Source organism: Onychostoma macrolepis, chromosome 22 (assembly GCF_012432095.1).
Source record: "Onychostoma macrolepis isolate SWU-2019 chromosome 22, ASM1243209v1, whole genome shotgun sequence".
Lineage (NCBI taxonomy): Eukaryota > Metazoa > Chordata > Actinopteri > Cypriniformes > Cyprinidae > Onychostoma > Onychostoma macrolepis.
In genome coordinates, this window is record NC_081176.1 from 5,253,999 (window position 1) to 5,277,637 (window position 23,639).

Sequence of the window (23,639 nt, forward strand, 5' to 3'; positions counted from 1 at the left end):
TTGTGAAAATACTTTTGTGAAAACCTGCATCTGATATGTGTTGTAATTATTACAATAAGTACCCAGTATGTAGTGTAAAATATACTGCATCATATATTTTGTTAACAATAAGGCAACTTGTTATAAATCATAATATTGTTGCCAAACACAGTAGGTCATGCATACCATATAATCTTAAAATATTTACACATTACTTATGAAATACTAACAGTATAAATACTTTTAATTTTCCAAGACATTACCCCCTCATCTCCGAAACTTTGCACATTGTTTCCATTTACCTATACGTACATACAGCTGTAAGTTATGCTCATGCGGAAAATTGCGCTTTGTGTGTCATACATACACGTAATTTCAGAATAGGTGCCCTTTAGTTATAAAATACTTAATATATGCTTTATAATTCCGCAGGTTATTACCCCCTTATTCCTCAAACGCTGCATATTGTTCCTTTATGAGTAGGTAATAATAATAATAATTAATAATAATAATAATAACTTGTTACATTTATATAGTGCTTTTCTAGGCACTCAAAGCACTTTACATACGGGGGATCTCCTCAACCACCACCAGTGTGCAGCATCCACCTGGATGATGCGACGACAGCCATAGTGCGCCAGAATGCCCACAACACATCAGCATATAGGTAGAGAGGAGACCAATGCAGTGTATGGGGATGATTAGGAGGCCATGATGGTCAGAGGCCAATGGGCAAATTTGGCCAGGATGGCGGGGTAACTCCCCTACTCTTTTTCGGAGAACATCCTGGGATTTTTAATGACCACAGAGAGTCAGGACCTCGGTTTAATGTCTCATCCGAAGGTACTGTGGAGGTACTCTATAGTTACAAAATAGGTACGCTGTAAATTCTGTTTAATTAAACGGTACATTGCGGGCTGTAATCTAAAGCGTTACCAAAAATAAAGTAGTGTATTAGCAGACTTAGGCAAAGTGCACAGGTTGTTAGGATTGCACTGCCTGTAGTGTGTGATGTGTGGTTTGCGAGTGGTAGTAAAATTGAATTCAGCTGAACACACTTTACCGTTTCTCACAACAAAGGGCTAAGCACGCACACGACACTGACAAGGTACGCAATAGAGTACGAGACCAAACGCAACTTCAGCATGTCTCAACACAGTAAACAGCTAAAACAACAGAATGTGATAGTAAGAAAAATAAAGCTACATGGAGCTACAATCACAAACCACTAGGCAGCACCAATTTATTTTTTTATTGACAAGACAGACACATTTTTTATGTACAATGTAATAATTAAAAAAATATCACTTAAATACACATTACATAAGCATTTGAAAGTGGACGTTTCATCTCACACACCTCTTCTTCGATGTGAACATATCCCCAGAGGCTTTCCGTTTATGTGAAGATGCATCAGCTGCACCAGGAAGATAGTAAGCGTCCATTGAAGAAGAAGTCTTCAAAAGGGCCGTCCATTATTGACATCCATCTGCGTAATCTCAGTCTGATTAAGGATGTCCCATTAGAGACATCCGTCTGTGGAGTCTCAGTTCTGATTAAGGGATGTCCCATTAGTGACATCTGTCTGTGGAGTCTTTGTCTGATTAAGGGATGTTCTATTAGTAATATGCATCTGTGGAGTCTCAGTCTGATTAAGGATGTCCCATTAGAGACATCCGTCTGTGGAGTCTCAGTCTGATTAAGGGATGTCCCATTAGTGACATCTGTCTGTGGAGTCTTTGTCTGATTAAGGGATGTTCTATTAGTAATATGCATCTGTGGAGTCTCAGTCTGATTAAGGGATGTCCCATTAGTGACATCTGTCTGTGGAGTCTTTGTCTGATTAAGGGATGTTCTATTAGCAATATGAATCTGTGGAGTCTCAGTCTGATTAAGTAATGTCCCATAAGCAACATCCGCCTGTGGAGTCTCGGTCTGATTAGGGGATGTCCCATTAGAGACATCCGTCTGTGGAGTCTCAGTCTGATTAAGGGATGTTCTATTAGCAATATGCATCTGTGGAGTCTCAGTCTGATTAATTAATGTCCCATAAGCACCATTCGTCTGTGAAGTCTCAGTCTGATTAAGTAATGTCCCATAAGCAACATCCGCCTGTGGAGTCTCGGTCTGATTAGGGGATGTCCCATTAGAGACATCCGTCTGTGGAGTCTCAGTCTGATTACGGGATGTTCTATTAGCAATATGCATCTGTGGAGTCTCGGTCTGATTAAGGGACATCCTAGCAATGTGCATCTGTGAAGTCTCAGTCTGATTAAGGGATGTCCCATTAGAGACATCTGTCTGTGGAGTCTCAGTCTGATTAAGGGATGTCCCATTAGTGACATCTGTCTGTGGAGTCTTTGTCTGATTAAGGGATGTTCTATTAGTAATATGCATCTGTGGAGTCTCAGTCTGATTAAGGGATGTCCCATTAGAGACATCCGTCTGTGGAGTCTCAGTCTGATTAAGGGATGTCCCATTAGTGACATCTGTCTGTGGAGTCTTTGTCTGATTAAGGGATGTTCTATTAGTAATATGCATCTGTGGAGTCTCAGTCTGATTAAGGGATGTCCCATTAGAGACATCCGTCTGTGGAGTCTCAGTCTGATTAAGGGATGTCCCATTAGTGACATCTGTCTGTGGAGTCTTTGTCTGATTAAGGGATGTTCTATTAGTAATATGCATCTGTGGAGTCTCGGTCTGATTAAGTAATGTCCCATAAGCAACATCCGTCTGTGGAGTCTCGGTCTGATTAAGGGACATCCTAGCAATGTGCATCTGTGAAGTCTCAGTCTGATTAAGGGATGAGCCATTAGAAACATCCGTCTGTGGAGTCTCAGTCTGATTAAGGTATGTCCCATTAGAGACATCGGTCTGTGGAGTCTTTGTCTGATTAAGGGACATCCTAGCAATATGCATCTGTGGAGTCTCAGTCTGATAAAGGGATGTCCCATTAGATACATCCGTCTGTGGAGTCTCAGTCTGATTAAGGGTTGTCCCATTAGTGACATCTGTCTGTGGAGTCTTTGTCTGATTAAGGGATGCTCTATTAGCAATATGCATCTGTGAAGTCTCGGTCTGATTAAGGGACATCCCATTAGCAACGTCCGTCTGGGATGTGACTTCTGTCCCCATAATGGCAGTCTGATTTTGGGGCTGTAATTCTGTATCATTACACTGAAAGAAAGAAAACAGATTCACAGAAAGTAAAACAAATGATCAGGATTGATGATTTAGTTGCACAAACACAAAGATGCTTTTGTTCTCTCTGATGTTAGCTGAATGTAAACATCTCTGTTCTTCATTCTGAAATAAAACAGCACAAGAGCTGCCAGTGCTCTCTCATACAAGTTAATTATTATGAGTGTTTCTATGATACACAGCATCTGAATTCATAGTCAATTTATTTATTAATTTTGGTAGACAGGCTCTGTGCTCATATCTCACCAGTGTTAATTTCGTCAATGAAGACGATGACTAAAAACATTCTTTAAAGAAACTTTTTCCTGTGACTAATGAGATGTTGACGAGCTAAAACTAATATCTGATGATAAAAACTATGACGCAATTTATGCCGCGTCTTTCGTTAACAAGACGAGACAGGACTAGAATGTTATTTGATGACTACCAGACATTCAAAATACATCCTATAAGCTAAGTTAACTGTCTTGTCTTTCAAAATGTGCGACCCTGTCATTGGATTGCAATCAGATGAGGGGCGTTTGCATATCTAGTCTCAGTATGGCAGCCGCAGTGGACAGATAGGCTACCAAAACACGAACTAGCGATCTGAAACAATGGCCTCAGCAGCAGAAGGGTTAGACGTCCCGTTTTTTCCCGGGAGTCACAATTCGTTGTCGATTAACTTAAAGTTAGTGAAGGTGCGATAGGCGGAATCGTGCTGATAGAAGTGCTCTCTCTCTCGCGCACACTCCACTTCTTCAGTTCTCATACAGCGCGCGATCAGTTCTCAGTGCTCAAAGGTCACGTGCACACTGCAGCTAAATTCGGTTGTCAGTTCACCTTTTACTCCTTAATTGCGTTCTGTACACACATAATTCACTAAAATACGGGAGTGACAACCGCATTTACAGAAATTCTACGCAGTGTGTGTGGTACTGAACTGGACAACTAGTTGTTAATGACGTATTTGAACGTGCATCGGTGTCTTTGTCTGTTTGTGAGATGCAAGAAAACAGTGAAAGAAGTTAGCACAGGGCTAGCTGCGCTCATGAGCCCTGCGGTAACGTGTCAGTGTTGCCAGATCTTCATAGAAAAAAACAAAAAACAAAAAAGGACTAAGCACAAAAAAAAAAAAACACAAACACCCAAATGCTTTGTTTTATAACACCAAAAAAACAAAACAAAAAAAACCTCATATCCACAACAGATCACTTTATTAACTTCATAAAGTGCCTCTCTTTATGAGATAAGACCAAACAACATGCCTAAAAGCACTTGTAAATATGAGGACATGGCAACACTGCAAGATGGCGCTCTCTAAAGCATCCTCCCGAGCATAAACACAATGCTGCACGTCTATCAGCAGTAGTTTACTTAAAATCGACGGACAAAAAGAGTCTTTAGTCAAAAAATGGCACATAACAAACTTTTACTCACTCTCACAAGACGACAGAATGTTGCTATGGTTACAAATGCGGGAGTGAGTGCTGTTCTGTACACACATGGAAAGATAATTTACGGGACTCACTCCCGCATTTAAATGCGGTTGTCACTCCTGAAACTTGTAGTGTGTACGTGGCCAAATATACACACAGCAGTCCAAATTTCTATCGTGCAGATTATTTCACGTAAATACAGTCGGTCATGGCTTAAGTGAACGTAAACAGGTGGGTGAAACCTGAATGTGTGTCAGTATTACATGCATCCATCTTAAATGGACAGCATTCTTAATTAAATACCTATCTGTGTCATTAATGTTAACCAACAAAAGATGTTAAATAAATGTATACTTGTTAGGTAAACCTACTGTATCTGAAAAAAAAATGAAAAAAAAGTTTAATTTATATCTCTACCAAAAAATGAACATTTATTCCAATTTTTCCCAAATTCAATCCTTGGTTCAAATTTCTCATAAACTTAATTTAGAGTATTTGGTATAAAGAGAGAAGAATTGACTATTTTTGTTTGAAGACTACATATAAAATAGCTACCAAAATAAATGTTGGTAACTGGTTTGACTAAAAGTAATGACTAAAAGTTGACAAAAATGCAATGCCTATTGTCGACTAAAACTGTGAACGACTCAAATGACTAAAATTTGACTAAGACTATTAAGCATTTTCGTCTCAAGAAAAAGACTAAGACTAAATCAAAAAAGCCTGCCAAAATTAACACTGTATCTCACCTTGTCATAACTGTGCAGCACCCTGGTTCCTGTTTGGACAATAATAACAAACTCTTAATTTGGCCAATTAAAATAAAAACACATACCCTAACACATTTAAAAGATTTTTGCACAATAAATCTCATATTTTCATTTTGTAAGATTAGCTGTAATACTTGCCATTTTGTCTTGATTTGTGCCAACAGTAAATCACACCAATTGCAGCCAGCAACAGAACAACAGCAGTAACACCACTAATAATAGCAGCTGAAGACAGACCTGAATCTGGAACAGATAAATACTGTCATTATGAATTGAGATTGACTGACAATAAACTTTACCAATACTTGACTGTCATTTACAGCTTTCTGTAAAACATTGAATGATATTGATAAATGGAACCATCTGGTTTTCAGAAGCTCTCACAAGATAACTGTTTAAAGCTGCTTTACTTTGGCTCGGTCTTGTGTCAAAAATCCAATAAAGCTGGTAGTGACGATTCTCTGACCAATCAGTGATCTGCAGTGTTTACACGTCACATTTTAGTACCATATGGCTGGCTTGGAACCTCAACCAAGGTGGTACTAAAAACTTACCAGATACAAGGTACTGTACACAGCAGAAAACCCCCCAAAAGTGAGCCGAATCGAACTATACTGTGCCGTACCATGCAGTGGAAATGTGCCAATATATTGTGCATTTTTCTTATTATTAACAATACACTTCAAAATTGTAAAATTAATAATGTGACATAAATGTGACAACTGTCTGTTGCTTTGATGTGCATGAGGAGATGATTGACAACAACAACAATAATAATAATAATAACTTTATAAATACTTAAAAAAATATATATACTGAGAGGCTTTAAGTATATTTCAACTGGTTTTCTAAAATTGCTCTAGGGGAAAAGGCACTGAATGAAAAAAATGATACTCACCAGTGACAGTAACACTGAATCTCCTGATGATACTGAATCTGCTGCTGTCGGTTCGTAGTGTATAATTTCCAGAGTCTTTGTTTGTGGTGTTCACGATGGTCAGAGATCCAGTCTGATGATCCAGCTTCAGTCTGTTTCTGAATCTCTCATCACACTGAACATCTGTACAGATCTTACTGAAACCTCCAGAGATTTCAGCGATGAGAATGTCATTAAAATACCACGTCATCAAATAAATTTGTTTTTTAATTTCACCAGGATATAAAGTGACAGAATCTCCCTCCTTTCTCTTCATTTCATCTCGTTCAGCAGCAGGAACATCTGAAACACAAACCAACAACTGCTGGAGGATCTTTCTCTCACATAACATGCGAGAACTGTAGAGATGAAAACAATAAAACATGCCATCTTTTATCCATGTTTTATTATGCAACATTTATCCTCATTTTGTGAAAATGAAAATATTTTACATAAAGTCCTCTGCATTTTGGATTGCTGGTGAACTTAAAATCAGTATGATATACTGGATGCATTTAAACCGATGATAATAAAAGGTGATGAGAAACTGTCATTTGTACAGAACAAAACTAGCTGATAAAACTCACCAATGGAAAAACAAAATTATTTCAATCGAATTGAACTAAATTAATGTTACAAATTCTGCTTTGGTAAAGGTGTTTTGAAGAAATTATATATATGTAAATTAATAATAGAATATATACATTTATACTACGGGGCCGTTGAATGCTTGAATCTGATTGGCTGCCGAACGTTCTGAGGTGTGCAATTATTTTCAGGGAACCGCACGGCGAACGTAGTTCCAGGGAGCTTTTGACCGCATTACATGACCATATCACTTCGCCAAATCATTTCTGTTATTTCAAAGGTCTTACAACAGCAAAATAACCAAGACCCACAACGACACTGGCCAAACAAATAAATATAGTAAATAAAAGGATAAAAACGACAGATCATGTCCATATTTTTGCCACAAAATTACACTTTATTAAGCACATACTCTATCTCTCCGCTCTCTCTCTCCCTCACAGACCGCACATACATAACAGTTTGCACACACTAGCATACATCGTGCTAATGTTGTTAGCGCTACTCTGACGATTTTATCAGTAAACAACTTAAAAACTACATGATTTCTCACAAGTGAGGTAACAACATCGGCGCTGTTCGTGAACAAAAGGAACTAAGTTTCACTATAACTAGAGACATTGCCGCCGAACACTATTGAGAGATTCACAGAGGTAATTCTCTCTCTCTCTCTCTCTCTCTCTCTCTCATAACTTAGTTATTAACTGTATTAACTGTATTATTAATCTGCTATCAACGGCTCAAGCCTCAGTTACTAGGTTTAAAATGACGTTTTGGAATTAGCAACAGAAGCGCTGGATGAGATGCGGAAGAAATAATCCTACTCACAATAGTGATTTAAGTAGAAATACTGGACGAATGCCTTGAAATATATCATCTGATCGATGTCTTGAGGTGTGGCAACCGTAGTATAAGCGGAATAATTGACTTCGGTCCGTTGAATTATTAGAAAAATATTTTTCTAATAATCCAACGGCCCGTCGTCAATTATTCTTTACATATACAGATGTAAGTGAAAAAAACACCTCTGAATATCACTGCAAAACATCACTAAACACATTTATGATGTGATTTAAATTTACAAGAATTTATTTCAAACACAATGACTCACCATGAACAAAAACGTTGAAGATCTTATCACTGTCACTATTGCTGTTGATTATCTTCAATTTATATTCTCCAGAGTCTGTGATTCTGGTGTTCATGATGGTCAGAGATCCAGTCTGATGATCCAGCTTCAGTCTGTCTCTGAATCTCTCTTTACACTGATCATCTGTACAGATCTTACTCTGATTGCCAGTGATTTCAGCGATGCGAATGGCATTAAAATACCATATGATCTTTTCTTGTTGGTTTGTTTTAACACCAGTGTGCAGAGTGACTGAATCTCCCTCCATCACAAACACTACCTCTCTGTCTGCACCAAAACCAGAAGCACCTAAAGAAGAAATGAACAAATAATTCTAAGCAAAATTATAAGAAAAGAAATCAACAGTCAGTTGTGAATCAAACAAAACTATACAACTGGAGTGTGCATTTTTCTTTTTTATACAGATCCCAGGTAAAAATAAAGTATACTTGAATGCACTAAAAATACTTAAATACCAGCAAGTACATTTGTAGTACATTCTTATTTTTGTGCTAAATACAATTTTAAAACTTATACACTATAAATACACTAATTAAAAGTAGCCTATATTTCTTCAGTATTTCAGTGCAATTACAAAAGTATAAATACCACTGATATTTAAATTGATTGTTAGTACATTGAAATAAAGTATGCTACAGCAAAAATATACAGATGACTTTTATTAGTGTATTTCTTTTATTATCAACATTTTTATTTATTTTTATACATAACATCCAAAAAAAATAAAATAAAATAAAAAATAAAAAATAAAAAAATAAAAAAATAAAAAACAACAACAGACACATACATACTCAATATCTCAAAGTCCAATCAAAGGGAGGGAAAGAGGGAAAGGCAAGAAAAACACAAAAGTCACTCCTTTATACAGTCACGTATATCAAAAGAAAGCACTGCCAAGCATCGATGGTAGAAGGCTTGGCCCCATTGATTCGTGCTGTTGTACATTCACAAGCCACTATGTGCAGGAGACTACGGATCCAATATGTTTTTCCACACATGTGCGTGTAAACCAGTTTTGTATTATTGTCTTCTTGCAGCTGTAAAACCAGCAAACATCATTCTCTTTTGCATTGAGGTTATACAGAGATCAGAATCATCATTAAGAAGACACAAACTTGGATTAACAGACCAATCCATTTGCAATAAGGATGATAAAACCAGGTTTACATGTGTCCATAGACTGATGACGACAGGACATTCCCAAAACATATGCAGAAAAGTACCTGATGATGTAGTATTACATATATGGCAGTTGAGATTCGGTTGTAGTTTCATTTTAAATCTTTTGTAAGGAGTTATGTATGCTCTATGAATGACTTTGAAGTGAATAAGACGATGAGCCAGATTTTTAGATGTTAAACTGAGATTAGACCACACTCTCTCCCAGTCGACAGATAAATTAAGGTCAGATAATTCCCTATTCCAAATAGTTTGAATAGAAAGAGGTTTTGTAACGCAATCAATAATCTTATTATATATTAAAGAAACAGACGGCCGACCAACAGATGGTGCAATCCAATCTTGCATAGGATGAGAGGAGATGGGAGATGCCCAAGGAAATCCATACGCTTTGAGAGCAGAACGTAACTGAAGAAAGACAAAATATGCGGATGCTGGTAGACAAAATTTGGTTCTTAATGTCTGAAATGAACATAGGCCCTGGTTATCATATATATCACCGCATGTGTTTACACCTAAAGAGGACCAAGAGGGTTGGACAAATGGACGATTTCCGCATACAAAATTAAAATTGTGCCATAAAGGTGTACTATTACAAAATTTGAAGGTTCCTCCTATCCGACGTTCCACCGTTTTCCAGATTTTAATAGAGTTGGCCACAACCGGACCAAATTTATACTTATCCCCTTTTTTTCCTGTGCCAGTAAATAACATATCTTGGAGTCTATTTGGTTTAACCTTGTCAGCTTCAATCACTCTCCAAGAAACTGTAGATTGAGGATCAACCCAATTATGAAGAGCCTTAAGCTGGAGCGACCAATAATACAGTTCAAAATTTGGTACAGCCAGTCCTCCTGCGCTATTAGGATGTTGTAATGTGGTAAGTTTAATTCTGGGGCATTTATCATTCCAGATAAATTTAGAAATTATGGAGTTAATCTCCTTAAAATAACCTGGAGGGGAGAAAGTGGTAGCATAGAGAAAAAAAATTAAATCGAGGTAACAAATTCATCTTAACAGTGGAAATTCTTCCTTGAAGAGAGACTTTAAGATTCTTCCATCTTTGAATGTCATTTTGACTTTAACTAAGATATTATTAAAATTGTCTCTGGCAATCTTATGAATGTTTTTATATATGGTAATGCCCAAATAGATGAAAGATTCCTTAATAGGGATAAATGAGGGAATAGAAGAATTGACTTTAACATTGTTAACTGGCATTAAAGCAGATTTGCTCCAATTTATTTTATATCCTGATAAGCTACTAAAATTATCAAATTCCTTAATTACACTAGAGACTGAAACATCAAAGTGGTCTAAATATAGAATAATATCATCAGCGTATAACGAAATACTATGATTATGATCATGAATCTTAATCGATACTTCAGATTTCCTGATGGCTTGTGCTAAGGGTTCAAGAGATAGACAAAACAATAAGGGTGAAAGCGGACATCCCTGCCTTGTTCCCCGCTGCAAAGGGAACGGGGGGGGAAATAATATTACCAGTTATGACTGATGCTGCAGGTAAGTGGTATAATGTCTTAATCATAGAAATGAAGTGTTCGCCGAAGCCGAAACATTGCAGAACTGCCCACATATAATTCCACTCTAGCCTGTCAAAGGCTTTTTCTGCATCAAGTGAAAAGACCGCACAAGGGGTCGGGTGGAGTCTGCAAAGTCCAGAATATGAAGGAGTCGACGCATATTGTCAGATGCATTGTGCCCTTGATGAAACCAGTTTGGTCCTCCTTGATCAGACTATGAATTACCTTCTCCATACGAAAAGCAAAAACTTTAGCATAGATTTTAAGATCACATGGGATAAGCGAAATCGGTCTGTAGCTGGAACAATCTAATGGGTCTTTCCCTTTTTTAAGAAGTAATGAAATCAGTGATGTTTTTTGATCTCTATGAAAAACCCCATGTTCAATCGCAAAATTAAATGAATTAAGCATAAGTGTCCCTACCAAATCCCAAATTTCTAAATATAATTCAGGGGGGAGACCATCTAGACCTGGCGATTTGCCCTTTTGAAGGCTTTTTAGAGAGACGTGAAGCTCCTCCAAACTTAATGGGGCCTCCAAAGATTCTTTATCCATCTGTGAGATCCGAGGCAGTTCCAATTTATCTAAATACTGCTTACAAATTGGTTCATCAAAATCTGTTTCGACTTTATACAGATTCATGTAAAACCTTTAAATATGTCATTAATTGCAGGATTCATGGTGACCTGATCATCCGATGATTTTATTGCGCTAATATATGCCTTAGACTCGCATTCTTTCAACCTAAGGGCCAATAAATGACTAGGTCTCTCTGATTCAAAATAATATTTTTGCCTAGTCCTATGTAAAATAAATTCCGCCTTTGAGTGTGAAAGTAAATCATATTCTTCTTTTAAAGAGGACAACTGTGTAGCCTGTTGCTCAGTAAAATGTTGTTTTGTAGGTTTTGCAATGATTGTATTTTATTTTCTAATTGTGTAAATTGGTAAGTTTTCGCTTTGGCAAGAGTAGAAGAAAAAGATATACAGAATCCTCGTATGGTACATTTAGTCGATTCCCACATTATTTGAGGATCCACATCAGAGGGCATATTGATTTCAAGAAATTCCTTAATATATTCTTTTAATGAAGTAATGAAAGTCTGATTACTTAATAATGATATGTTAAAGCGCCATCTAGGGGCTTTGGCTTTAACATCGGAAAGAGGAACACTGCACAACACAGCAGAATGATCAGATAATAAAATTGGTAATATAGAGATGGACGAATTCGGAAATTAAAGATGGGCTGAGAAATATGTAGTCTATCCTAGAGAAAGTCTTATGTCTATTAGAAAAAAGTGAAGTCCTTAGCTTTAGTATTCTGAATTCTCCAAAGATCGATTAAGTTGAGCTCCGTGATAAATTTATTCAGTAATTTAGAAGATGGATTGGCTGTTGTATCAAATTGAGATTTATCTAAAGCAGGATTTATGACAGCATTAAAATCCCCACCCACAACTAATGGGCAGTCAGTCTGCTCAAGTAATGTTTTGGAAATCTGTGTAAGGAACGCACTGTCTGTCTCATTCGGACCGTAAATAGAGACCAATGCTAACCTATTATTATATATTTTGCATCGGATAAACACAAATCTACCCTTCTCATCACTACCAAGGTGTTCAATTGTTAAATTTAACTTTCGATTAACAAGGATAAGCACCCCCTTAGTTTTATTTTGAGCGCAGGAAAAAGCCACTAATTTATAATATTTATTCTGAAAACGTGCCACATCAGCTTGTTTTAAATGCGTCTCTTGAATTAGGGCACAGGAAATAGACTTACGGTGTAAATATTCTAACACACGGGTTCGTTTAACAGCGAATTTAAACCATTCACATTCAGTGATAAAATATTTAGAGTATGCATTGAATATTCACAATCCCTAAATTGTATTCAATAAATGAAAAAAAACAAAAGCACTTCCATTCTGTAAATAGCATGTAAACGCTGACGTGCATTTTAGATACCAAACCTCCTAGATGAAAAATCCCTTTAGAAATAAGGTAAAATAAATAACAGTATAAATGTCTGTTGTAAAAAGTAAAAACAACATAAAAACCTGAACAACCAACAACTATAAACGAGGAACAACTCAGACCGCACATTACCGAGAACATAGGTCTGACTGAGCAACAAAATAGTGATGGTTCGTGACCGATCCACTCAACGCAAGACATGTCTCCCGAAAGGCCCACACAGCCAAAAAATATTTTTAATTAAACCTACTCTCAATTAGTCCCCTCCAAAAGAGAGAGAGAGAGAAAAAAAAAGGAGTGTCAGTCTTACCAGCAACGAGATCGTTGTACCGGATATATAGGGACAATATCTCGGTAGTAGAGAGGAGAGAAGAAAAAGCAAAAAATAGACTTAACAAGCGTCCATGTCCATCCTACCATCATCCCCTACTGGGCAGCTAGAACCATGTCCATCCCGCCATCAAGTTCCTCCCGCTGGACCGGAGAGACAGCGGCCGCTGTTCCCCGTCGCCGCCCGCAGAGCCGCGGCATATGTCTTCTGCTGAGACAGGGAGCTGATAAAATCCTCCGCTTTCTGAGGGGAATCGAAGCTTTTCTGTTCCCCTTTGTGCCGTAGTTTAACCACCGCCGGATAGATGAGGAAGGGCTGGAGGCCAAGCGCTGTCATCTTCTTCAAAACCGGACCAAATGCCTTTCTCCTGATCGCTGTAGCTGGACTAAAGTCGGGAAAAAATAGTAGTGTAACATTGTTCTGTGCGCATTTCACCGGATAGGCCTGCCGAGCACCCTTCAGGATATCTGATCTGTCATGCCATCTCAGTACACGGAAGATAAGAGTGCGCGGCCGATCGGAGCCTCTACACGCGGTGCGCCCGGTCAATCTCAATGTCACGGCCCCTCAAGAAAGGAATCCACTTGGGAAGATGAACTCTGAGGAAACCAGCCGCGTCGGATCCCTCAGCCCCCTCTGGCAGCCCCACCAGTCGTACGTTGTTCCTCCTGCACCTGTCCTCCATATCCGTCATCTTCTCGGTGAGTCGCTCCAGCTGATTTCTTACGTCCGTGACTGCCCTCCTATCCTCACGTGCATCTGCTTGCACAGAGTCAACGCGGTCACGTGTCTGCTTCGCCGCTGCAGTTATGGCCTCAAACTCCTCTCTTAGCTTTTTAACAGACTTGTTGGTCGCTTGTATGTCCTCACGCAGTTCGCGCAATGCTGGAATCAGTACAGAGTCCATCGCATCTCTTACTGCCGAATTCACAACCGAATTCAAAGTGTTTTGCTGTTGTTTAAATGCTAGTTCAATACGGCTAGCGATAGCATCGTCGAGGTCTTCTCTGGAGATGGCGGAATCTCTGAATTTTTTCTTCATTGGCGATTGCTCAATCTCTCTTTTCCGATCCCCTTTGTCTGCCTTAGCACTCATGATGGGTCCAATACAGAGTGGTTCAAATTTTGACAGGATCTTACAATATGTGGCAAAGTGAGCAGAGCGAAAGACTAAGCTTGCATCGCCGTCGAAGGGTCACGTGATCCCCCTAGTGTATTTCTTAAAAGTGTGCTTTGAATGATTAAAAAAAATTGTTCAGTGCTAGTACACTTTTATATAGTTATCCTATACTTATTTTATTTAAAATATATTAGTAATGTAATAGTTATAAGTACATTTTCCCAACTGTGCTACTTAAGTACAATTAATATAAATACACTAATTAGCACTACCACTTAAATTGAGTTTAAGTGTAGCCAGATAAAATACATCAGAATTGTTTTATAATTGCATTCCTTAAAAGTATGCAATGATCACTTTACATAAAATGTTAGTGGATTTTTATATGTATTACTTTTATATGTATTTGTGTGGTGTGTGAAGGGATTTTGTTGTACGTCACAAAAAAAAAAGCATTTTTGATGAAAGAGATACTGTTTTGTTTGTTTGTATGTTTGCACCTGTGCTGCATTGTTAATGCTGTATCTATGTGGTAATGGGGTAATTATCCTTTCAATCTATGGGTGTTTACATTTACATGGATTACATTTACAGTAATTTTAATCAAATGTATTATTTCTAACATTCAAGTAGTTAATTTATTAATGATGGAAAACAACAGCTTCATGAAGTGACTATACGGTAGGTGTAATTTTAGAATGTGTTTAAATGTGTACCAAAATTCACAATTTAACAGTAAGTACTTGAAGTGCTATATTTTTTAATGTACACTGTAAAAAAAAAAAAATCGTAATTTTATGGAAAATAACTGTGATTTTTTCAGGTTGTTTTCTTTTATTTTGAATTGCAGTCAAAACTCTGTTAAATTATATCTGAATTAACTACTTGGCTGTTATTTTAAGGATTATGACATTAATGACAAATTACAATAATTCACGTTTTTAATACAGAAAACCTACTGTATTTTATACAGTACATTTTCTGTTTTCTTAAATTACAAACAAATGTATGTAAAATTACAAAAATAATCTGTAATTAATAAAATAACAAAACCGTTAGATGATAAAATGGTCAAACTACTGGCAGCAACAGCTGCCAAACAAAAACCATAAAATTAAAGTAAAATATCCTTATTTAAATAATCTGACAAACACTGTTATTTTACAGGTATTTCCTGAATTTTTATGATCAAACAGCTTCACTGAAAAACAAAAGACAAAAAACGGTCAAATGACTGGCAGCACAGGGTGCCAAACTAAAACCTTAAAATTAAAGTAAAATCTCCTTATTTAAACAAGCTGACAACACTGTTAATTTACAGGAATTTAATAAATTATTACAATCAAACACCTTCACTGTAAAATTAACTAATTAATTAATTAATTGAACGTCACATGACTGGCAGCAACAGAACATTAAACTCTAACAGATCTCTCTAGATCTCAGCATCTTCACTTATTACAAACCAGTCTGACTTTATTTATTTCATACAAAACTTCTTATTGAGGTTTAGATGTCAATGTTTTATTGAAAATAATAAACATTGTTTGAAATCACCATTGTGGAGATAAGCGTTTGCTTTAGTTGGGCTTCTGACTCTTCACTTTATAATATCAGCTTTTCTCTGACTGCTGTGACTTTACTAGTGAAAAATTACTAGCAAAAACTCTGATCATACCTGGTTACTTACTGATGATGAGTTGATCATCATGTAGTAGCCTGATCACATCATGAGTATTGTCTCAGAGTATGTTAGCATTTAATGTCTTTTTTATACAGCGTTCTTGTGATGTTATGACAGTCAGAGATTCATTTTTTTTTTAATCATTATATGGAAAGTGTCTTGAACGGAAGCGTCAAGAATCAGCACATGAATCTCAACAATGGTGACAATCAACAAAAAGCTTGTTTTGTGTTGATCAGAGCTAATCTGAATATTTTGTAGATTGTTACCATTGTTGAGGTTCATATGCAGATTCTTGATGTCTGTGACTCTACGTGCTCTCATCTAAACAATTTCTTTAAAAATACTTTGCAACTCTTAAAATATCAACGCAGCAATGCAATTATAACACCACAGCAAAATGAAATTAATAAATTTAACATGTTCAGGCATTTCTGATGAGGTTAGTGAGTTAGGCTACTATACGATGACAAGACCATCATCAGTACGTGAACCACTTCATCTGATCAGAATTTTTCTTGCAGGTTTTGTTGTAACAAATGTGCTTTAGAAACACAGTTATAGCAGCCAGAGAAAAAAACATTGTTAAAAAGTGAAGGGTCAGAAGCCCAACTAAAGCAAACGCTTATCTCCACAATAGTGACTTCAAACTTGATTAATTTCAATAAAACATCAAGATCGAAACGGGTGTCTCAACTGGGGGGAGGAGGAGGAGAAAACGGGTGTCTCAACTGGGGAGGAGGGGACGATACACCCGTTCATTGACTGTTTTTAAAAAAAAGTTCTTTAACCGTTATTTCCATTAATGGTAAACGTTTGGCACCCTGTGCTGCCAAGCATTTCACTGTTTTTTTACATTTAATTTTTTTACAGTGTAGAACAACATGCTACTAATGACATAGTAACAGAGTACTTGATTGCACTATTTAAAGACACTATGAACATGTAGTTACTGTAAGTATATCATATAAAGGGAATGTTAACATAACTGCAATACATTTTAAATGAATGATCTAATCTATAAAAATATGCGGGCAATACATTATAAATACATTTTGTATACATTATATATTATTCTTATATTTTAAATAATTTATAAGTGCATTTTCTGTGTATGGTGAGTATATTTAACAGCGTATGAAATCGTATAGTTTCAACTGTACTACAAGTGGTAACTAAATGCATATATATATATATATATATATATATATATTATAGAGCAAGTATGTAAAAAAGCACATTTTAGTTCATATTCATGGTGTCCCAAAATAGGACACTTCTGTTCTTAAGATTATATTAAGAAGTACTGAAAAATAATTTTTAGTAGATATAGTAAGTACAAAATTAGTGCGCTTTGAAAGAGAAAATATAGGACTTAAAAATATAGTACATTATGGAAGTGTACTAAGTGTCAGTGGCGGTTCTACATTGAATTACTCCCGGCGAGACCCCTCTGAGCCCCCATTCGAGAAAAAATGTTTAGGTTTTTGCTAAAAAATTTTGCACAAACAGTTTTACTATAACAATATAAGTGTAAGACAAGCTTATATTTCTCAATTGCACAAATCCTTCAACATGAAAAACACAATTCTGTACAAAACAGTATAAGTTATCAGAACTTAAATAAATATACTCTATATACATAATAAACACTCTGTTTATTTGGCACTCGACAATCAACAGATTTCCCATCCCCCAACACTGTCACTCACGACCAGAAGTCAAGACTAAACCACAAAGTGAAAATAGCAGTATTCTTTAGTGATATGTTATTTACACAGTGCAAATAGCTTTAGATTCTATTTATTCTATGTTAAAATAAAATAAAAACATGGCGAAAAACATTATTAGAGAAAAACATTACTTATTGCAAAAATAGTGGTAATTATCTGCACTTCTGCATTGTAATACATTATAAAATAGTATGCAATAACTTATTGAGTGTAATTTTTAAATTTTATTTCTAATTATTAAATGGATGCCACCTTATTGGGACAAAAGCCCTCTCTACACCTACCCTAACCCTACCCGATACTTTATGTTCAACTCTTTGATTATTTCCTTCATTTTTATTAAAAAATAAATGCTTTTCTGATGTGATGTGATTTGAAATTTAAAAAGGCAGAAAAAAAGTTCGCCAAAAGGCAGATTCCAACCCTGGTCGATCGTGTCGAAAGAAGTGTAACGCAAATTTTACCACCACTGAATCTAACAGCTAGTAACCGTCTTTTGCATATTTGACTATCCCAATCATACATTTGTGGGTGGAGTTAATCTAAATAGCCTCTGCCAGCAACATAGCTATTTGCACTTAAATAGACACTCCGATTTTTTTTTTTTTATATTCCCAACAATTAAACAGTTGCTCACATGAAAAAAACACTTCCCGCGCCCCTGGGTGTGACTGACTTTAGCCCACTTGTCCCACTAATTTGAGAGAGGTGAACTGTCCGCCGCGGCCGCACCCCCCTCCCCTTTCCACTTCTCACACAGCTTCTGTGCTCGGTACCTTCTCAACAAGCAGGGGCGCCAATTTGCCAATTCCCCGCACAGTTATATGATAGATAATATGATAGATAATAGAAAACCGCTTAGCGTCGCAGATGATTTTTTTTTTTTCCAAGTGCTTGTGCCGCCCCCCACGTGTCATGAAAAAATGCCGCCCCGGGCGGCTGCCCCGTTCGCCCATGCCTAAAACCGCCACTGCTAAGTGTACTTAAAAAAAAAAGAAAAAGAATAAAAAAAAGGTGTATTTCTACTGCACCTTTCTACACCTGGGATCATAAAGACTGTGGGTACAGAAATACGTCTGGATTCATTAAATTACATTTCGAAGCGAAAGTGAAAGCACCCTGATTCATGCTTTTCAGCTCATAAGTTCAAGTTCAAGTTCACATAAAAACACACACACTGCAAAATACAAATGACAAATGCATTTCTGTCGAATATAAAGCGATTGGAGCTGATACTGATACAAAACAATGTCACTTTCGGTTTTTAGCCTAGCTGCGTCTGAATGAGAAAATATAGCCTATAGGCCAAGTCTATGTCTTACCATCTAGAAAACACCAGAGCAAGGGCAAACTAAACAGAAGCCTCATTTTCACCGTTTGTCCTTAAAAAGAAGAAGAAAAGAAAAGAAAAAAATTAATGCAGATTTTGATACACAAATGTTCCGCCTTTTTTTCTACCTCGATGTCGAAGCAGATGAAGATTATACAGGTGGCTGCAATGAGGGGAGGAGTGTACTTTACGGTCAAAACGGACAGTTCTGAATGCTCTGTAGCCAAGGGCGTAGATTTGCGTTTGACATGTGGACATAACAGCAGAATCCAGGTAGATTCAGAAAGAAAACTCTACTGTTGATGTAGTAACGAACACAACTTTCACGCCTGTCTGATTGACAGATATACCGCACGTTCTTATTTCAGTGTTGATTTTTTGTTTTGTGGATATTTTAGCTGACAGTTTGCTTTAGGTTACATAACTAGTTAAATATTGCCCGCGGCGAGTCAGGACGCTGTTCAAAGTCCTGCCGCACCAGAGAGCGCTATCACATAGTTATACATAAAATCACATTATATTTGTCCCAATTAATTGTTATTGTAACGTCCTAATCTGGAAGATTGTGTACTGTGCATCTTTCAGCACAACGTTTGTCTTTCTGTCTGTATAGGCTACTTAGAAAGCTATCCATGATCGCGCTTTCTCTTTCTGTGCTCTGTTAAATCAAACACCGTACCTCAAACTTGTCGACGCAACTTTATTAATTCCTGAAGTGGACTTTTCTATGAACCGTTTTGGACTGCTGTCTTGAACTGGGTGAGATAACTGTGAGTTGTTCTTGACACAGCACTGCGCTTCTCGTCCGGTGTGCGACGTATTTGTGCATTTATTTGCTTAAAAGTGAACTTTCATTAATCTTTAAAAAAAAAAAAAAATTATTAAGTATAAAATATGAATATAACAAAATGGCATTAATTAGTAGGCCTACACTGTAAAAAATTAAATGTAAAAAAACAGTGAAATGCTTGGCAGCACAGGGTGCCAAGCGTTTACCATTAATGGAAATAACGGTTAAAGAACGTTTTTAAAAAAAATAGTCAATGAATGGCAGAAGCAGCTGCCAAACAAAAACTGTAAAATTAAGGTACAACATCCTATTTTTTTCTTATGTTTTTCTTACTTTACAGGTATTGTCTGGATTATAATTGTGAAAAACACTCTCTGTGAAACTTTTTTTTGCCATCATCTAACAACAGCACACGTGCAAAAACTAATAACTATCACTACATCAACAACTCTACAGTTATTGAGTTTAAATAAAAATACATTCAACATAATATTTGTTTCTCGGTCTTCTCCTGGACTGAAGCACACACTCTACTCTTCAGCACAATGGTGACCCACAAAACACAGACAACAGTAACCCTTTAGATCCCAAAAAAACATTAAACACTAACAGATCTCTCTAGATCTCAGCATCTTCACTTATTACAAACCAGTCTGACTTTATTTATTTCATACAAAACTTCTTATTGAGAATTAACAGAGGTTTCGATGTTGATATTTTATTGCAATTAATCAAGTTTGAAGTCACCATTGTGGAGATAAGCGTTTGCTTTAGTTGGGCTTCTGACTCTTCACTTTGTAATGTCAGCTTTACTCTGGCTGCTGTGAAAAACAAAAAACAGGAACAAAAAAAAAACGGGGGGAAAACAGAAGGTTACGTTTTTAGGTCAGCTGTTCTGTCACGATTCTCTCTGGATCCAGGGAAACGCGGAGACCAGGAACTTAACCAAAACTGAAACTTTATTATCAACTCAGGAACACAGGATACATGGGACATCCAAGAAGACAATTAACAACTGACAAGACAACAGGGAAACACAGGGCTTATAAATGGAACAAAATCAAACGAGGAGAACTGTAACAGGTGGGGAACAAATCAAATACGGCTGGAGACTAAAGAACTCATAATGACAGGAACAGGAACAAACCAAATATGGGCATGAGAGGAGGGGAAACACAAGACAGGACTGACAACACCATGCTGTGGCCACCAATTTTATGATATTGATTTAACTGATAAATGGCGCCATGTGTTGGTTGTTTGAGAAACCTCTCTCTCTCTCTCTATATATATATATATATATATATATATAAATGTTGTTTGAGCTGTTGGGTTGAACAGGTTCTGTATGAAAGTGTGGTATTACTGGAGGTGTGTTGCTGTTTTCTGTTTATGAGTGTGTTTAAGGTGTCAGTATGACTAGCATAGATTTGAAGGAATTTCGAAGCTACTGAGTTTTAGCTTAGCTCAGTTATTTCTGTTTACAAACTCTAAAATCACAACAAATTCACAGATTTCAGCTGTGGAATCCAGTGTTTTAATGCCATTTATCACATGAACACACAGATCTTTCAAGTTTTCTCCATTGTAAAAAAAAAAAAAGCCTTTGTAGAGGCAAAATATTTGTGTATAGTATATAGTTTATATTTTTTTAAAAGACAAAAAAACACTAAAAACTCAAGATATTCTTCTCAAAACACACATACACAAATATCGTCTCTTACAGAGCTTGTGTTACAAGCTTTTGAGGAGTTTGGCCTATTACAGTACTTCAGCTATGATACAGAAATGTTTCTTATAAATATTTAATTACAAAAACAGGCACCATGATGGAATTTCTAAATCCTATTGCTCTTGTAAGAACCTTACTCTTCAGTGGTCAGTAGGCAATTAAGGAGCTCTTTACACGGATGACTCTGGAAACAGCTCTGACAATCCTGAGAAACAACGAGAGAGTAGCACAATTAGAGGCATTTTCCTTTGTTCAGACAAATAGATTTAAACTGGAGTCACACATACTATTCTTGTTCAAGTGCAGGAGATAATTTCCATCACACAGTGATGACATTCTGCAATACAAAGATATCAGGAAAACAAACATTAAATAAGGTCTAGTTGACACTATAATACAGAACAACTCAATGTGCTTTAAAAACTGAGAAAGTAACAACTGAGAAAAATAAGAAAATGGAAGAAAACAGATGATGTGAAGTAATGAACATTCACCTTAAACACCCCCCAGGTCTCCATATTCCTCCTCATGTGAAATGCACGGACTTTGCAGTAAAAAACCTAATCAGCATCTCAAATGGCAAAATGTGATACTTAACACTTTTGTTAAAAAAATAATAATAAAAAAATAATAATAACTTCAGCATATTCCAACAATTATGACATTCAGTGGAAGTAACAAACATCTTAAATCTATATTAAATAAAACAAACGTGTTTGTGAAATGTGACTAAAACATGATTCAGATGATTAACACCAGTAAACAGCTTGTGCAGCAGCAGCCAGTAACAATCATAATATAAAAACACATTACATAAACACACATTTGGCCTTTTATAGCTGCTTCTCTCCACAGAGTCTTTCAGTGCAGTTCTTGCAAGTTCAGGTCCTGAGGTTCATAGTTTGATCAAGGACACAATGATATTACATGGATAAACTTTTGCTAGATTTGAACCACCTTTCTAACCACAAAGGTTTGTTAACCAAACAATCAAACATCAGCGTGGATTGTGAAAGATTCCATTTCTCAAAGATTCCTGTAAAAAATGTCAGTTTAGAGGTGACAATGCTGGCAGAACAAAAGAGGCTTGCTGGTTAAATTAGGTGTAAAACACCAGCATCGAAAGCACAACATAATGGTGTTTCAACATCAATGTTCCTCTCTAGCTAAGGTTTTGAGAACGTTCCCTGTTGGCTGTGATAGTGTTGTCAAGATGGCAGTGCCAAAATTGTGAAGATGAAATATTATCGGTATTTCTACAATATTGGTAGTACAGATTCAGGTCAGTCATTGCCTTAAAATGTTAATTTGCACATATACATGAAGAGTGCTTGCATTTTTCAATGACTATTTGGCAAAAAATGTCCACCTTGAAAAGATACTTATGTTCACAGCCAGTAATACATTAATGTAAACAAAACATCTGATATGTCAAGATAACATTTACATGCAAACAAATATTCTGTTGGTAATCTGATTGATGGCTCAGTTGGATTGACAAGCCTTCCTGTAAACACCTTAATCAATGTGAATGAAATTTCGATCAGACTAAAAGGGGTGGTGTAGATCTGAAATAATCTGATCAATAGGAAAAAAGTAAACATGTAAATGTTTGAGGCTTGACTATCTTCTCAGTTTCAAACATGTTTAGAAATGTCCTACAAACATCTGTATGTTTTTGTCTCTGGTCGACTGACAGCTTTCTTCTTCGAAATGTCATCAAGGAAAAAAAAGTACTGACCAGTATCTCAGGTGGCATTATTGCAGTGGCTTTTTCCATGTCTGAACGCAGCGACTGGGAAGTGTACATGCACTGAACTTTGGTTCTGAATGCATGTAATGGACTCTTTTCAACTGTCTGGGATTCTCAGAGGTGGAAGTCGTCATAGTTGGGTAAACGTTTATGGTGGTGAATGGACAGTGGACGCTCCTGTAGCAACATCATTTTATGTATTGCCATTATGATTAAGGGTCTCTAGTTCATGATTGCACACCGCCCCGGTTCCTGTTTGGAAAATAATAATTAATAATAATAATAATAAAAAACACAATTTTGTCGATTAGCATAAAAACACCTTAACATATTTAAAAGATTCTGTGTGCACAATACGTATTTTCATTCTGTAAGATCAGCTGTAATACTTGCCATGTTGTCTTGATCTGTGCCAACGGTAAATCACAAAAACAACTGCA

The 23,639-nt window shown here is 36.6% G+C and overlaps 1 protein-coding gene across 1 annotated transcript; it reads right to left on the reverse strand.

Annotated features, from left to right (window-relative positions):
* Positions 1–1,392: 1,392 nt before the first annotated feature.
* On the reverse strand, positions 1,393–22,913 carry LOC131530223 (mucin-5AC-like). Its single transcript, XM_058760376.1, has 8 exons — positions 21,941–22,913; positions 21,734–21,783; positions 18,917–21,651; positions 7,984–8,310; positions 6,267–6,587; positions 5,507–5,611; positions 5,348–5,376; positions 1,393–3,156 (listed from the first exon to the last, which is right to left on the reverse strand). Exons 3-8 carry the CDS (start codon positions 18,960–18,962, stop codon positions 1,393–1,395), a joined length of 2,592 nt encoding a protein of 863 aa, XP_058616359.1. The 5' UTR covers positions 18,963–21,651; positions 21,734–21,783; positions 21,941–22,913.
* Positions 22,914–23,639: the final 726 nt, after the last annotated feature.

Excerpts from the sequence above, each read along its gene's own strand:
- LOC131530223 (XM_058760376.1), bottom strand. The coding sequence starts at position 18,962 with ATGAGGCTTCTGTTTAGTTTGCCCTTGCTCTGGTGTTTTCTAGATG. Across the intron at positions 8,311-18,916 it reads GCTCTGGTGTTTTCTAGATG|GTGCTTCTGGTTTTGGTGCA; the intron begins GTAAGACATAGA and ends TTTCTTCTTTAG. Across the intron at positions 3,157-5,347 it reads TGCTGCACAGTTATGACAAG|TGTAATGATACAGAATTACA; the intron begins GTGAGATACAGT and ends TCTTTCTTTCAG.